General features: G+C 44.7%; 1 protein-coding gene across 2 annotated transcripts in view; it reads right to left on the bottom strand.

The window, feature by feature from the left end:
- Positions 1-469: 469 nt before the first annotated feature.
- tiam1b (TIAM Rac1 associated GEF 1b) overlaps positions 470-15,956 on the bottom strand; it is a 100,905-nt gene continuing 85,418 nt past the window's right edge. For both annotated transcript variants that reach the window (XM_084328232.1, XM_084328231.1), the window contains exons 16-27: positions 12,243-12,437; positions 11,420-11,488; positions 10,910-11,035; positions 10,117-10,225; positions 9,075-9,254; positions 8,012-8,130; positions 7,393-7,501; positions 6,743-6,801; positions 6,037-6,142; positions 5,240-5,327; positions 4,080-4,252; positions 470-2,345 (exon numbers count right to left, since the gene is read on the bottom strand). In XM_084328232.1, coding sequence (XP_084184358.1) covers positions 1,789-2,345; positions 4,080-4,252; positions 5,240-5,327; positions 6,037-6,142; positions 6,743-6,801; positions 7,393-7,501; positions 8,012-8,130; positions 9,075-9,254; positions 10,117-10,225; positions 10,910-11,035; positions 11,420-11,488; positions 12,243-12,437 — 1,890 coding nt within the window. In that variant the 3' untranslated portion in view covers positions 470-1,788. The remainder of the gene's footprint in view (positions 2,346-4,079; positions 4,253-5,239; positions 5,328-6,036; positions 6,143-6,742; positions 6,802-7,392; positions 7,502-8,011; positions 8,131-9,074; positions 9,255-10,116; positions 10,226-10,909; positions 11,036-11,419; positions 11,489-12,242; positions 12,438-15,956) is intronic.

The following is a 15,956-nucleotide window of genomic DNA, read 5'->3' as shown; positions in this document are numbered from 1 at the left end:
GGTTAACCATTTGTCGTGTGGCAGTGAAAGGGTTAACCTTCTGCATTGTCGCAGTGAGAGGGTTAACCCTTTGGTAGGGGTAGTGAAAGGGTTAAAGGTTATTGTATTTCAGTCTCAAACGTTGGTCTCCCAGTGTATCAAGCAGCCAGATGACCGGTCCTGTAACAATTCTACAATTAAAATTGACATGATCAAAGGTCAGGATTTTTGCCTAATTAACTCCTAACTAAACAATTGACCCATCTCAAATCCCACCCTCTTTTCTTGATCCTCCAATCACAACTGTCGCTTCCCAGGGGCGGGGTTTGAGATAGGTCAATTGATGTGTGCGATGGGTCAGGTTCCCTCAGTGCTTCTTACCACCAGTTGAAGAAAAAAAAAACACTGATCTGCAGATCGCCAGGCAACAGTCACAGAAGCGGAGTGAAGATGAGTGAGATTCACATAAAGACTAGTTGTCAATTATAAGTAGGAAACCAATTTATTATGATATCAATACATTTTTCTATATACATACAGAGTAAGAAAAATGCAGTCTTAATAGCACAATGGGTCCTTTTACAAGAATGATAAGGATTTCTTTCACGGTTCAGACGTACTATAAGTATTTCCCCTTGATTGCTTTCAGCAAGTTTGGACTTTCTTTGTGAGAAATTTGTGGATTTGTTGTGGCATTAATGAATCACAGCAAAAATGTATTGACCTAATGAATATGAATAAATAAAATAAAAAATACATTGTTTTGTGATGCATTACAAGTGAACAACTCTTTTTTTCTTTTCTTTTTTATTCTTACAAGACCTTTCGATGTCGTCGTGCACGTTCTCTGGAGGAGTGTGCACATCTAGTGTTAGTAATAAACGTCATGTAGCGCGTGATTCGAACGGCAATACTGAAGAGCAGTTAGGGACCATTTTTGACAAAAATGACTTCACAGTAAAACGTTAAAAAAAACAACAACAATGAAACAGCAAATGCTAATTCAAGTAAAACAGGATTTTGTTAAGTTAAGATAAATGAAAGTCCCTTAGCCTCTGTGAAGAGGTGGTTATTACATCATTCTGCTTCTATGAAATAAAAACAACAAACAAAAAATATTTCCAGGCTAAAAAGATAAGCTTTCAGTTCATAAAACAGGAAACCAAAATTATATACTGTACATGACCAAGAGATCTGCTCCAAAAAACAAAACATATCAGTGTATATTCATGTGAAAATGTACAAGTACAGTAAACTTTGCGAGACATAACTAGACTGTCCTTTACCTTTATTTATTCTATTTTGTGAAGAACAAATCCCAAATAATATACAGCCCTTAACTATGATAATATCTCTGAGTTACACAGACAAGGATTAATGTGTTCACAATATCCAGATTTGGCAACAGCGGGCAGAATCCTAGAATGCTGCCCAAAATATGTGCAAACCATGCCAATCAAAACAGTTGACTAGATTTCATGATTGTACCATTGTTCCTCCTCTCAAAGCTTACAATTGGCCTTGATATAACAGCATTTGATTCAGATCCTCCTCGTTCTGGATTCCAGTATTGCTCCACTGATGAACCTTTCACTTTTAACTGTACAAAAAAGAAAAGCATTCAACAAAACTTGTCGTTTAAGGATACGTATATCTTTGATAGCTGTGCGATTGCGTGTCAATGCTCATGCATTGTTGGTGGTGGAGGGAGGGGATACTGGAGGAGAGTTCACAAATCTCTTCTGGTGAAGCCCACGTAAAGCTTTCTGGGTTTAGTCTCTGTCGTCACTGTTCTGTACCGTCCTGCGTTTATGAGCCACAGTCCGGAGGCGCGTCCAAGTCCTCTCTGCGCACCCAGATCACGTCCCCCCCCGCCTGTCCCCGGTCCTCCGCGCTCTCCCCGGTCGTAGCATGTTGCTTCCCCACGTCGGACAGCTTCCTGGTGTTGGCCATCGCCTCGCTGCTTGGCAGGGACTTCGGCGACTCGTCCCCCTCCTCGCCCCCTCCCTCCAGGGACAGCGCCATGACGGGGGCCTCCAGGTCGGGCTCATCGGACGCCCCCCCGGGTGGTCGGCAGACGTCGTCGTCTTCGTCGCTCAGGATGTCCGTTTCCTTCACCTCCTCCTCCTGCTGGTCCTCGTACTCCTCCAGGTCGAACTGTTCCTCCACCCAGCGGTCCGTGTCGCCTGCTAACTCAGACTGTTGTTGTTGTTGTTGTTGTTGTTGATGCTGCTGCTGTGGCTGCTCAGGGTCCTGAGGTGAAGTGGGGTCCTGGTCTGGCTCGCCGTCGAAAACGATGTCGGTGTCGATGGTGAAGCGGTTACGTACCAGCTTCCTCCTGCCCAGAGTCCTGGTTGGAGCAGACACTGAAACAAGAAGACTGGAGGTTACTAAGAGCTCTGTCCATACAGACACAGAGCGGAAGGGAAGAGAATCTTCTACTAATGTAACTGATGGTTAATATAAAGTTTTATTACATCGCGTTTTAACATTCACCAAAATGCTTGATTGTGATTGGTCAATAGCGCTCGGTTGCCCCTGATAGCGGTCAGTTATTTTTCGATAACTGCCCGCTGCCATGGGCAACGCGCAATAATCACCGGTGATACGGGTAACTAGCGCTATTGACCAATCACAATCAAGCATTTAGATCGCAGTCACGAAAGCTAAGCTCAGCATATGCACAGCTGCACTCACCAGTGCAATCAGACCACAGACCTGCCGGCTGCTGGCGATAATAATAATAACTTTATTTGGGCTGACAGCGGAGCCACAGAACAACTGCGTCTGCATTTGATCTCGTCTTGTCGATGGTGTAAAATGAATTCGGTATATTGTTAGTAAGTTAGCCATGTAATAAGCGGGATAATGTATAGCCTATACTCGATCATTGTCGCAAAATAATTTACCTTCACTGCGGCGCGGCGCCTCTGTGTTCTAAACTCCGTGTCGGTCAATTATTTTGCGACAATGATCGAGTATAGGCTATACATTATCCCTTACATATCTATCGACCAACAGACAGATGTACAAAAATGGATACATTTTTTTGTAACATTTCTTTAATGGATAATTCAATTGTATGTTCAATAAATCAAATCAAATTTATTTGTAAGGCCCGACAACACACGTTAATGTCCCCATGGGCCGGACACGTCTTCTTTAACACATTCCCTGCCACGGTTATATCCATCAATGTAGGCTTACTGCCACCACTTAAGCCTATGGAGATGTTCACCTTCTTTGCAGGGCTATAACTTTTTAAATTGTATTGCTAAATTGACATTACTATGGCCCATTCAACATCGATTATCTATCGTTCAGGATGTTGAAACGTTATACTTTTTCATTCATTCTTCCAAAAATACCTTCTTAGAAGGACCATTCAAGGGGGGATCTCCCTTCTTGACTATTAAATAACTTTAACATTTTCTCAAACTACACCAGGTTACAGGACCTCTGACTCTCACTTAACACATTGACCGCCGGAGGTCGCTGTGGGCCAGGCACGTGCACACAGAGCCCAAGGGGTGCTCGAGCACCTGCGCTTTTGAGCCCCATAAAAAAGTGTCATTAACACTATCAGTGCCACTGGTTAAGATGGTAAAACATGGTTGAATGCCAGCACCCACTTCAATGATAGCGTTGTAGCCCAGAAAGCAGAAGGAATTATCAATCTGACCACGTTCTGTCCAGTGACTTCACTGTAATGAATTATCAGCCAATCTGACCATGTTCTGTGCCAGAGAGCTGATGACCAGTGATTTGATTTGATTTTATTAGGGATCCTACAGTATCGCCCTCTTGCGTTCAAAAGGTGTAACTTCACACTGAATAATGCATTTCAATGGAACATTTATTCATATAAAATACTTGTTGTTGACCTATTTGAAAGATATTTGAGAATTCAGGTCCTTGGCCTGCTGTCAGCCTATGTGCAACGTTTAATGGAAATCTGCCCTGTAATTTGCGAGTTTTGGCTGCGAACAGACGCAGAGAGACAGACATACAGACACGCATGCACAACCCAACAAACGTATGATCTGGAGATAATAAGCAATATGACCCCAGTGATAACCAAGACATAGATTTGTCTTTACCTGCTCTGTTTATGGCGGGACGGGCCCCTTTCAGGGCACAGAGGCGCTTTCCTCCGAAGGGCACATACTGTTGGCTGAGGGGTAAACTCTCCGTCTTCAGGAGCTGCCGCCGCTGTTTTTCCCGCAGAATGGAGTGGACGGTCTTCAGGAAGTCCTTCCTGCTCTCAGGGGAACTGAAAAGGACAAGTTTGTCAGTGTGTGTTGTGGTGGAACCGGAGATGTTAATCATAATGGTCAAATCTTCATGGTTGACACAAATGACAGTAAAACAGGAAGCTATGGTGGAGGGACTTGTCATAGAGTTGTCATGGATGTTGATTGGTGTTTACAGTAGCCAATAGCGCTGAATGTGCATTATGATCAACCCATTAGCTAGCAAGCTTATGTTAGCAACATCCATGTAGCTAGAAAGCAAAAAAAAAATATTCAATTTAGTTAAAGAGGCCAAGTGCTAGCTTACAATGTGCTGTAAATGTCATTCTAGAAAGCATTTCATTGGATGCTAAATTAGTATGCAGGATGACTGCAGGAAATAAACTCTAAAATACCATTAAGAATACCTACAAAACAACGTTTGTCCTTGTTGGGACAGATACTGGCTTACAAGTGACAATCAGTGCAAGACATTGTGTGATAAAAGGACATAAACATCTTATTTTGATTTCATGGGGCCTTAAGCTTTCTAGGAGAAAGGGGGGTGGGGGAGCGACGACCAGGTGAGGGGGAGAGGAAAAGGTGGCTACGAGGAGAGGGGGAGGTGTGAACAAAAGGCCTTGAAAGGAACTTCCACAGTGTGCAGAGGCTTTATGCTCGGGGTGCTCAACACTCAACAGAAACCAAAGTGTCGCTCAACGTTTACCATCCATGCTTTGGGGGAGTTTCCGTCACCCCTAGCAGAGCTCCCGAATGTCTGTCTCCACGTCTTATGTTATCTACAGCCAAAACCAAAGTGAAACCACAGGTATATCCAGGGCAAGGTTGGCATTTAATTTAACCGCACTGTGTGATGATATACAACAGCGTCCTGGAAGTGCGCGACGTGAAAAGAGAAAAACGACACTTCTCTTCCCTGGCGAAAGTGTCCCTCGTATACATCAGCCTTTAATGATGGCGGCGACTGTATCCATGGTGATAAGATAACTTCCAGAAGGGACCCTCACCTACAACACAGATGGAACGTTCTCTCCGGCCTGCCCTCCGACTCCGACTTCACATGGACAATCTCGCACACCGCCGTGCTCTCGCCATCTGAGGGGGAGAGGGGGGGAGAAATCACACACATTCTCACACGCCACTTCCAAGTACAGAACACTCTGATCAGACACCCATGTCGAGAAGGGCACTTGATGAGAGTTGTCACTGCTGTGACGGACAAAGGCCTATTTGGTTTTTGCGGAATTTGACATGACACCTTTGCCTTTGAGGAAATATGCTGAATCGCGTGTCGCTTTTTCCTACCTCTCTTCTGCACAAAATGTATTTGAAAAATTATTCCAACTATTTCCACTGTGCCAAATCAAGAGGTAACTTTAGGTATCTTTAGGTATCTTTTGACGGCGAACACGCTCCTTATTGCGGGTTTGTTTTCTCCACGGCCCGGTATCTGGTAACGGAGAACCAGTGGAGTTTCGTAACTTGCAGGTATTGCAGATATATTGAGGAAAAACCCTTTTCTCTCCCTTCTCTCCAGATTCACACTGTTCTAAAAAATTCTGTTCCACAACATTTCATTCCAAATATGTATATATATTATTTTATTGTAGGCACACAATTAACCTAATCTCAAAACACGTTGTAAATAAAGTGCTGTGTTTGATACATAGGCCTATCATTATTATATGTTAAACTCCACTGTAGTTCAAGGCCTAAAAGGTACACACACACACACACACACACACACACACACACACACCACACACACTTACAAAAACCCCATTGCATTTAACCAGTGGCCTACCTGCATTGGCCTGGGATCTGACTTGTAGTGTATCTGTTGAAATCATGTGACGGAAGCGGAATGGGTCCTTGTCTTCAGAAGACACAGATGCTCGATGGGAACCACCCTATAGGGTCAATATTATAGAGACCGATATCAGATACAAAACTCCCAACAGACATTGATGACCCATGTACAATACTTTTGCCATTTAAACGTCAGTCAGAGAAAACAAACAACACACTTGTGTGATTGATATGAATACCGTAGAATAGAATAGAAATACTTTATTCATCCCGAGGGAAATTTGGGACTACAAATCGCTCACAGTAAACATTTAGGGAGACAAAACAAGTCACGAATAAAGAATAAAATAAAATAATTTAAATACCCAGCTCCGGGATATACATTTCCTATGTTATGTATATACATTCTAATATAAAATATACAGTAAAATATACAGAAATCTACAGTAAGTGTAATATTGAACAGTGTTGTTATGTATACAAATTATAATATAAAATATACAGTAAAATATACAGAAGTCTACAGTAAGTGTAATATTTAACAATGTTGTTTTAAAAGTAAAAGCAGACAAAATATGAGCTGAATCCTGGTACAATAATGAGGTGACCCACTGGGCTATTTCTGAAAGTGGCCCTAAAAGCACAGCTGAATCTATATTCGGGAGTAATGGAACGGGCTGCTTAAGAGAGAAAGAACTCACGATTTTCCTCTTCTGTTTGGTTCCCTCCTTGCACACAAAGACCACTGCCGTTTTGAACACTGAGACAGAATGGAAAAACAAAAAGAGGATTATCCACAAGTCCTTTAGAACATTCTAGATGGTTCCAATAACAATGCTTAGTTGATGCAGAAATAAAAATAAACGACAAAAAAAAAATACATCGTTACATAACCACAGGGAATTGACCTATCGCAAACCCTGCCCTCATTTCTTTACCCTCCAACAGTTGCAAAGAAAAGAGGGCAGGTTTGAGATAGGTAAATTCAGCCCAGTTTGATATTAAATATGGACCAGCGTGAAATAGGATAATTTTGCCATGGTAACACACTTCCGCCATCCATCCTACTGTAAACCATTAGGATATCAACAAAATAATATTACCATTTAATGTAGCAGTTTCAATATTAGCTATGTTACCACGCTAGCTAAGAAAAATGTATTGTTTACATGCTTTAGCATTACAGTCGATCTGTATTCTAGTATATTTGTTTCTGTTCGAATGGCTTATCTATCGAGATCAACCCCCCCGGGATATGTTTGAATTTGGTCGCATGTGATTTCTCCATATTCTGGTCGCTATATTCCATGTTTCGCGCTGATCCATATTTACTAAAATGCCACTGACGTACCAAAGGTAGCTAGTTGGGGTTCTTTCTTCCACTTCCCCAGGGAGGTCGGGGGGTTGATCCACGACACGCTGGTGTGGAGCAGCAGGTCACCCATGGACAGATCAGCAACCTGCCAACGCACGTTATCGTCAATACAACACAAAACTCCTTGTTACTGACCAAATGAAGCCCCTAGTAGGACACTACTACCGCCAGCCTACCTCCTTCTTCCCACTGACTGACCACCAAATGAAGCCCCTAGTTAGTAGGACACTACATCCTCCAGCCTACCTCCTTCTTCTCACTGACTGACTGACCACCAAATGAAGCCCCTAGTTAGTAGGACACTACATCCTCCATCCTACCTCCTTCTTCTCACTGACTGACCACCAAATTAAGCCCTACTGGCCTAGTAGGACACTACATCCTCCATCCTACCTCCTTCTTCTTACTTACTGACTGACCACCAAATGAAGCCCCTAGTAGGACACTACATCCTCCAGCCTACCTCCTTCTTCTCACTGACTGACCACCAAATTAAGCCCCTAGTAGGACACTACTACCTCCAGCCTACCTCCTTCTTCTCACTGACTGACCACCAAATGAAGCCCCTAGTAGGACACTACATCCTCCAGCCTACCTCCTTCTTGTCGCCGGTCTGCTCGGCGATGAGCTGGTCGAACACGGCCCCGAACTCCTCGTGGATCTTCTGCATCTCGTTGATGTGGCTGGCGACCTTGTTCATGGCCTTCATGGCGACTGCACACGCGCGCGGTCGGAAAACACAACGGGTGATAACAAATTAATTAATTTAAATGACAAATTAATTGGTTTAAATGACACTGTGTGTGTTCACAAAAATGATCCCTTGTGAGAGTGAATTCATTTTCTCAACATGAGGCTTATTAGTCTCTCTCTCTGCCCCCCTCTCTCTATATATCACACAGTGACATTTGCACCCTAGCGAGATTAGGAGATTCGTTTTCTCTCTCTTTCCCGTTTGTCCGCATCTCACTTTATTTTGTTCTCCTTTTCTCGTTCTCTCCCTCTCGCTCTCTGTCTGTCTCTCTCCATTTGTCTCACTTTCTCTCTCTCTCTCAGCTGTCAGGCTAGCAACAATGTGTCTGGGCCTCTCCATCTCAGCTGTCAAGCTAGCAACATTGCGTCTGGGTCTCTCTCAGCCGTCAGGCTAGCAACACTGCCTCTCTCTCTCTCCCTCGCTCGCTCCCCCCTACCTCCCTCCGTCTCTCTCTCACCCTCTCTCCCCCCCTACCTCCCTCCCTCTCTCTCTCAGCCGTCAGGCTAGCAACACTGCCTCTCTCTCACCCTCTCTCCCTCCCTCCCCCTACCTCTCTCAGCCGTCAGGCTAGCAACACTGCCTCTCTCTCACCCTCCCTCCCTCCCTCCCTCCCTCCCTCCCTCCCTCCCTCCCTCAGCCGTCCGGCTAGCAACACTGCCTCTCTCTCACGCTCCCTCCCTCTCAGCAGTCAGGCTATTAACACTGTGTCAGGGTCTCTCTCTCTCTCTCTCTCTCTCTCCCCCTCCCTCTCTCTCACTCCCTCCCTCCCTCCCTCCCTGCCTCTCAGCAGTCAGGCTATCAACACTGTGTCAGGGCCTCACCATCCAGATGTCTCTCTCCCCCTTTCCCCCTCTCTCCCTCCCTCCCTCCCTCCCTCCCTCCATCAACACTGTCAGGGCCTCACCATCCAGATGGTAGTGTTCCTCACTGTCGGGGTCTGTCAGCGAGTACAGTTCCTTGAGCAGCAGGGGGTACTTGAGCACCCTCTGGATGGGTTTGATCAGGTAGGACTCCAGGGTGGACGAGTGCTGCTGCTTGGGGTTACGCTCGTCCAGGAAGGCTTTGAAATCAGCATCCGTCTTAGCTGGAATGAGTAATTCATAAATGTATTCAACTATTCAACAATTGCCAACTTATACATTTTACAGTGGTTGGAATCGAACATTAAAGTTAGTTTGTTAGTTTTTATTTTTGAACCCTTACCCTATTTTCTACGTACCAGTGATGTTGTAGATTGTCCTTTCCCAGCACAATCCATGCTGTTCTTCATACTGGATACCCACTGCCCCAGCTAGCTAGCCACAAACTAATGCAAAATCAATGGGGCCAAGCTCCTATCTGTACAAGCCCAGAAAAATAATGCTGAAATCCACTTCACAGTTGATTTCGAGGCTTGAGGGTGGCCCGGTAGACATTGCATTGGTTTGTGGCTAACTCTGCAAAGCTGTGGTGGGTATCCAGTATCCAGTAAGGACTGTGCTGAGAAAGATCAACATCATCATCGGTAGGTAGAAAATACAATTCTTAACGCACCCTTTAAGGTGCATTACCACCACCGCCCAGCGGTGATAATCTAATGCCTGTACGCTATACAATTTATTTCGGAAAGATCAAAACAGAAATCCTGCACAACGGGAAAACCGTGTGAATGCAAGCGCAGGGTAGCTAGACGTGTCAACAACAGAACTGAGCGTGTCTGGGGTTCGGCGCTGCAATCCCATCTATATCCCTAGATTGAACTGTAGTACCGCAGGACCCTTCAGCCACGGGGTCCGTTTGAAGTATGCAAGAGGTCAACCGGACAGCTGTCTGCCTGACAGCTCTGCGCGGCAGATTTACGGAGCCTTTCGGAAGAGCCTATGGCGCTTTATGGATAGATGCGTCCCGCGTTGTGGGCGTCAAGAGGAGGAATGCCGTCCTAAAACAAGATTTAGCGCTTAGCTCACCTTTTACGAGAACCTTGGGGACTTTGGTGTGGCTGGCGCAGAAAGCGCTGTAGATCTTGAAGCGGTCTGCGTAGTACAGGAAGGAGCCACCCAGGGAGAAGAGGATCTTCTAGGAAAGGGAGAGTTGTTACTCAATCGGTGGTTCTGAGAAAGGGCATCTTGAAAAGAGGATGCAGCGCATGTTCTAAAAGCCTGATCTGATTTGCTGCGAATAGGCACAAGTTATTTCCGTCCTCCTAAAAAAAGGATTTCACACCAGGTCTGTAAGCCACGAATGAACAGTGAAAGTCAAGGGGATTCAAACCATTTCTTTGAACAATCGCATGTAACACGACACCATCTGCAAAAAGCTTTTTAACCGTATCCCAAGATAACCCAATCCAAGATGGCAGCAAGTGTGTTTTGCCCTGTGTCTCTGTTCAGTGTTTGTTTTTAATATCTTTTTATTCTGTGTGCAGATGTTTTGTTTGACCATTTTGTAACGTTGCTTTTGTCTGTGTAGTGTCTATGTGTGTATGTTGAAACGTTGTGTTGCTGCTGTTTCTTGGCCAGGTCTCCCTTGTAAAAGAGATCCTGGATCTCAATTGGGACAAACCTGGTTAAATAAAGGCTAAATAAAATAAAAAATAAATAACATGGTACAACTATATAGAAGAACGTTAAACGCGATTTTGCAGAGAAATGAGTCTTAAACCCTGTGGCCTTCCGGAGGGTGTATCCCTCCTAAAAAAAATCCCAGATGTTATCAACGGTCATATATCTTTGGTTACATATTCCCGGAAGGCGGTTCTACCTTAAACTGGTCCACTCTCTCCAGCTTCTCCAGGTCTGGGACCAATCTGGTTCCGTCTTCCAGAGTCTTGAGAAACTCCACCTGGAACTCCACCATCTCCGGCAAGTTGCCGAACAGCACGTCCAGCTGGAGGAAGAAAGACACCGTTAAGGGCCACACGTACAATACATTGCGGTTCCGCAATACATAGTTTTTTTCTGTAGAATTTCACAGCATTTCTATTGCATCTGCATCCAAATGCTTGTGCCATTACTACAGCTGGTGGAGACGTGGAACATGGAGATCCTGATGGAGACAAGGGACCATGTGTTTTTCATTAAGTGTACCTCTGAAACATCCCCTCTCTCCTCCCCATTCCCATTCATCTTCTCCCTCCCTCCCTCCCTCCCTCCCTCCCTCACACCCACCACTGTTCACATGATTATGCAACCTACGTTCCCCCCCCGGACATATTGGGAACATTTGAGCAACGGTGCCTTTCAAATGGCTGCAGGTGACATTTTGACTCACCTCATCCTGGGTGAGAAAGGTTTCCTTCTGCAGCGGGGTTAAGTACCTCCCAATGAGGCCATTTAGATCCTGCGAGACAAGAGGAGTTCATGTTTGACTGGGGGTTGCTCGTGTCAACTTACGCACGCAATGTAGGGCAGAACGAATATGTACTGACTTACATCAGGCTTGGCACTCGTTAATTATGTCTTTTACATATGCACAACCACATATTCTTCAAGGGTTGCATGAAAACATTAAGCCTTTTTTACATAATGCCATCTGTCACGTGCAACCACTTTACGCTTCAAAGGTTGCATGATTTCAAACGTTGAATGAATACAGAGTTCAATGTTTTACACAGCCCCCTTTCAATTATTCATTCTGTGCCTTGCATTGTGTTCCGGGATGTATGGCACTTGCCTCAAATCAGCAGCCATATGGCCGTAATATATATTATATAATTGGCACGGACTCTGAGGTATAACATTATAGATGGACTTGGATATTAAACCGTTTTATGGCCTCTGTAACCCAGTTATTCCAGTCAGACACATTCATACCGGCCAGAATACAATTAGCCAGTATATCTTCATACAGCCAAGGGCACAGCTGTGTCCTGCCCGCTCTCCTGTGGCAGGGAGAGATAAATATGGAGGAGGCTCACGAGGAACAGGAACATGTACGGGGCGGACAGGCTGAGGGAGAGGCGGCTTGAAGAGGCAGAAACGCGCACGTACGTACGTACGTACACACACCCACAGGCAGGCTGCACACACACACACCCCTACACATAAAACGACTACCGACTGACACACACACACACACACACACAGGTACTCACTTTGACATAGGTGCGCTCCGTCTCCACCAGTTCGCAGATGACTTTGCGGAGCTTGTCGGCGTCGGAGAGCTGGCGAGGGGTGGTGGAAGGCGGCGGGACGGGCGAGTCCGGGCTGGGCGAGGAGGACGACACGCACGAATCCGACGGATTCATGTCATGGAGACTGCGACAGAAAGCGGCCACCTGCTCCGTACTCTATGGAACACATAACCAGAGAGAGAGAGAGAGAGAGAAGAGAGGGGGGGGGGGGAGAGGAAGGGAGGGAGAAGGAAGGAGAGAGCAGGAGGAAGAAATCAGATGTCAGAATAAGTGATACAATATGTACAGCCATCAAAAAGGATCCAATTGTCATCTAAACAGGACTGTTTCATCATCATTATGTAAACCTTAGTATCCCCACAAGGACACTCATGTGTTCAGTCAGTGCAGAACAACAATACACCATCATGTAAAAGACACAAAGCAACACACTCACCCCCCCCCCCCCAGCCATACCTCCCCCAACACACTCACCCCCCCCCCCCCCAACACACTCACACACATTGAATCAAAAAGACAATAGGCTCATCTACACAACACTATGTCAAGGCGACCAGCGTAGCAGTGATTGTAACCGTCACAGAATGTCAGTAAAAATGTCATGGTGTTCTACTAAATGTAATGGGTTTCTACCAGGAGCTGTCACATCGTGGTCTTTAAACGGTTAAGAATGCAATGGTTTTCTACCAGGAGCGGTCACATCGTGGTCTTTAGACGGTTAGGAATGTAATTGGTTTCTAACAGGAGAAACGGTTAGGTCGGGGGAGCCCTGTGCCGGCGCGGTCTGCGAGTGTTGTACGACATGGAAGTACGATTGTTATTGATGCGATGTCAAGCGAATGCTTGTGGGACGCCACTAGAGGGCAGAGCGGCTAATTGTGAGTGAATGACCGAATGAGTCGGTGACACTGCTGATCACAAGAGGTGCTTCGCATCTGGAAACAAACAATAAACTGCACTAATTCCTATCACCATTTCTTTGTCTAAAATCTATCAACATCCCTTTGGTTTTCGTGATGGTAATCGTCATCTGCTCAGATTAGCAGCCCACCTCCCTTGATCGACAGTCAATCAGAGGCAGGAAGTTGCTGGCATCACCTTCCTCCAACTCCAAATATGTATTCATGAGCCTTACAATTCATGACGGTATGGAGAGAGAGAGAGAGAGAGAGGGGGGGAGAGAGAGAGAGAGAGAGAGAGAGAAGTTCTAAAATATATATAAATATAAATATATAAATATATATATCAGCACCAATTTGGTCTATGGTATTTTCAGTGTGTCTTGGCTCTCCTATTAAGGCTACATTCACACTGCAAGCCTTAGTACTCAAAATCAGACTTCTTTTGTTTGGCTGTTCACATTATTTTTTATATGTGGCCAATATCAGATTCCAGTGTGAAGTGGTCACGCTCCTGAACTAACCTGTGTGCGTAAATAAACCATCACTAAGATGGACATAAACATGGAGGACACTGAAGTCACAGATTAGGGTTTCATTTACAAGGTTGTTGTTGGTGCAGTGGAGGTCAGCTATGTTTGTGACCAAATGATGAGGAGGAGGCGAAAAAGAGCCATTTCTTCTTTCAATAGAAAAAGAAGAGAAGATGTTTTGCTTGTATAGAAGTAAGGTAAACACCTCACTAGCCCTCCACTGACCACCTCCATCACAGCTGTCACCCGGCAGTGACTCCCGCCAGCGCAGAGTGATGTAAAAGTGAATTCCAATATGACTGAGGTCGCGTTGCAAAAGAAAATCCGACCTGTATCTGATTTAGGATCACATATGAAAGTGGCCCAAAACTGAATTGAAAAGATTAGATTCCATGTGATCGGTGCTGTTCACTGTTAAAAAAAAAAAAAAAAAAATACAAAATCAGATTTCGTGGTGGCCTGCAGTTCGAACAAAGCCTTATTCCTTCACTTATCCCTCTCTTCCCTCGCATTTTCCTCCCACTGACAACCGAATGGTGTAATGATCTTTCTCAGAGAATCAAAACCAAGACAAGAGTGTCTGCCTGTCCACAATACTGTACGGTTGCCTTGGAAACCGGCACCGATGTGCATTGGACTCGCATTCTGGATAGAAATAGACTGGAGCTGTACTTACTTAGCAAGCGACGAGGAGCAAACCCAACTATCGGCTATCAACAAGAGACTGTTGGCCTTTGGGTTATTTCGGCTCTTGACTGAAACGCAAACACAACGGAGGAGGCAAAACAGAAAGCTCTTGGTCATCGTCATCATCACATCCTCACCTTACTGTACAGCAGAAATAATTGATTACAGAGGAAACCCCAAGGAGCATGTGTCTGATAACGTCGTAGTAGCAAACCCCAAGCTCATCTAGGAAATATTAATGTTACCTCCTGTACAGCTCAGGGAAAATAGGACAACATCATAAGTAAAGTGTCTTTGAGCATTTGGAAAAGCGCTATATAAATCTGATGTATTATTATTATTATTATCATTCGGAGATGAATAATCCTCATCATAGTGAGAGAGCTACTGGGTCTGATCCTTAGGATCTCTGATACAGATATTTTGGATCTCTGATACAGATATTTTGGATCTCGGATACAGATGTTTTGGATCTCGGATACAGATGTTTTGGATTTCTGATAGATGTTTTGGATCTCCGACAGATATTTTGGATCTCTGATACAGATGTTTTGGATCTCCGATACAGATGTTTTGGATCTCTCTCTGACAGATATTTTTGAATCTCTGATACAGATGTTTTGGATCTCTCTGTTTTGGATCTCTGATACAGATGTTTTGGATCTCTGATACAGATGTTTTGGATCTCTGATACAGATGTTTTGGATCTGATACAGATGTTTTGGATCTGATACAGATGTTTTGGATATCTGATACAGATGTTTTGGATCTAATACAGATGTTTTGGATCTGATACAGATGTTTTGGATCTGATACAGATGTTTTGAATCTCTGATACAGATGTTTTGAATCTCTGATACAGATGTTTTGGATCCTTCTCCGGACAGATATTTTGGATCTCTTCAATCTACAAAGGCTGGGGGGAATCAATAGAATCATATGTATCCATTACAAAAAATAGATAATACAATGATAAAAGAAAGAAATCTGACAATATATATGTAGGCTATATGTATTAAACCTGCATCGGCGGTTTGGTAAACAGACATGGCTTTTAGTGACACTTGTTTGAGAGAATGACGTGCCAAGGCCAGCGGGAAAAATCACACCACGGCAAGGATGGCTCCACATCTGGCCGTCCAGGTGTTCACCAATCACACGACGTCTCTCTCAACGTAGCCGTTCTGTATCTGTTCACACGGCCCCATTAAAAAGACATACATAAACCCGTATATAAATACAGCACGGCTCATTGCTAATTTGGCCAACTGAGACCAGTCGAGCATTTTGCTGAATGAGACAGAATGACTAAGGGTTGGGGTCTCCCGTCCCAAAGTAATGAGCTGAATCACCGTCTTGACTAATGGGCGACACGGACAGTCAACAAAAACAGGACATAGTCTCTTTGTAAATGGAAGAGAAAGGAGAGAAAATGAAAACCAAAGCCTTTGCTCCTGTTCCAGACGCTCCGACAGCTGGTAACAAGTGATAAGAGCGAGGGGGAAGAAACAGGGACTTCCGTGGAACGAGACAGGAGGAGAGTCAGGCGTTTCCCC

Source organism: Notolepis coatsorum, assembly GCF_963971535.1.
Source record: "Notolepis coatsorum genome assembly, chromosome: 1".
In the NCBI taxonomy this organism is placed as follows: domain Eukaryota; kingdom Metazoa; phylum Chordata; class Actinopteri; order Aulopiformes; family Paralepididae; genus Notolepis; species Notolepis coatsorum.
The sequence above is the reverse complement of the archived record's forward strand: the minus strand, read 5'-3'. Positions and strand labels throughout refer to the sequence as shown.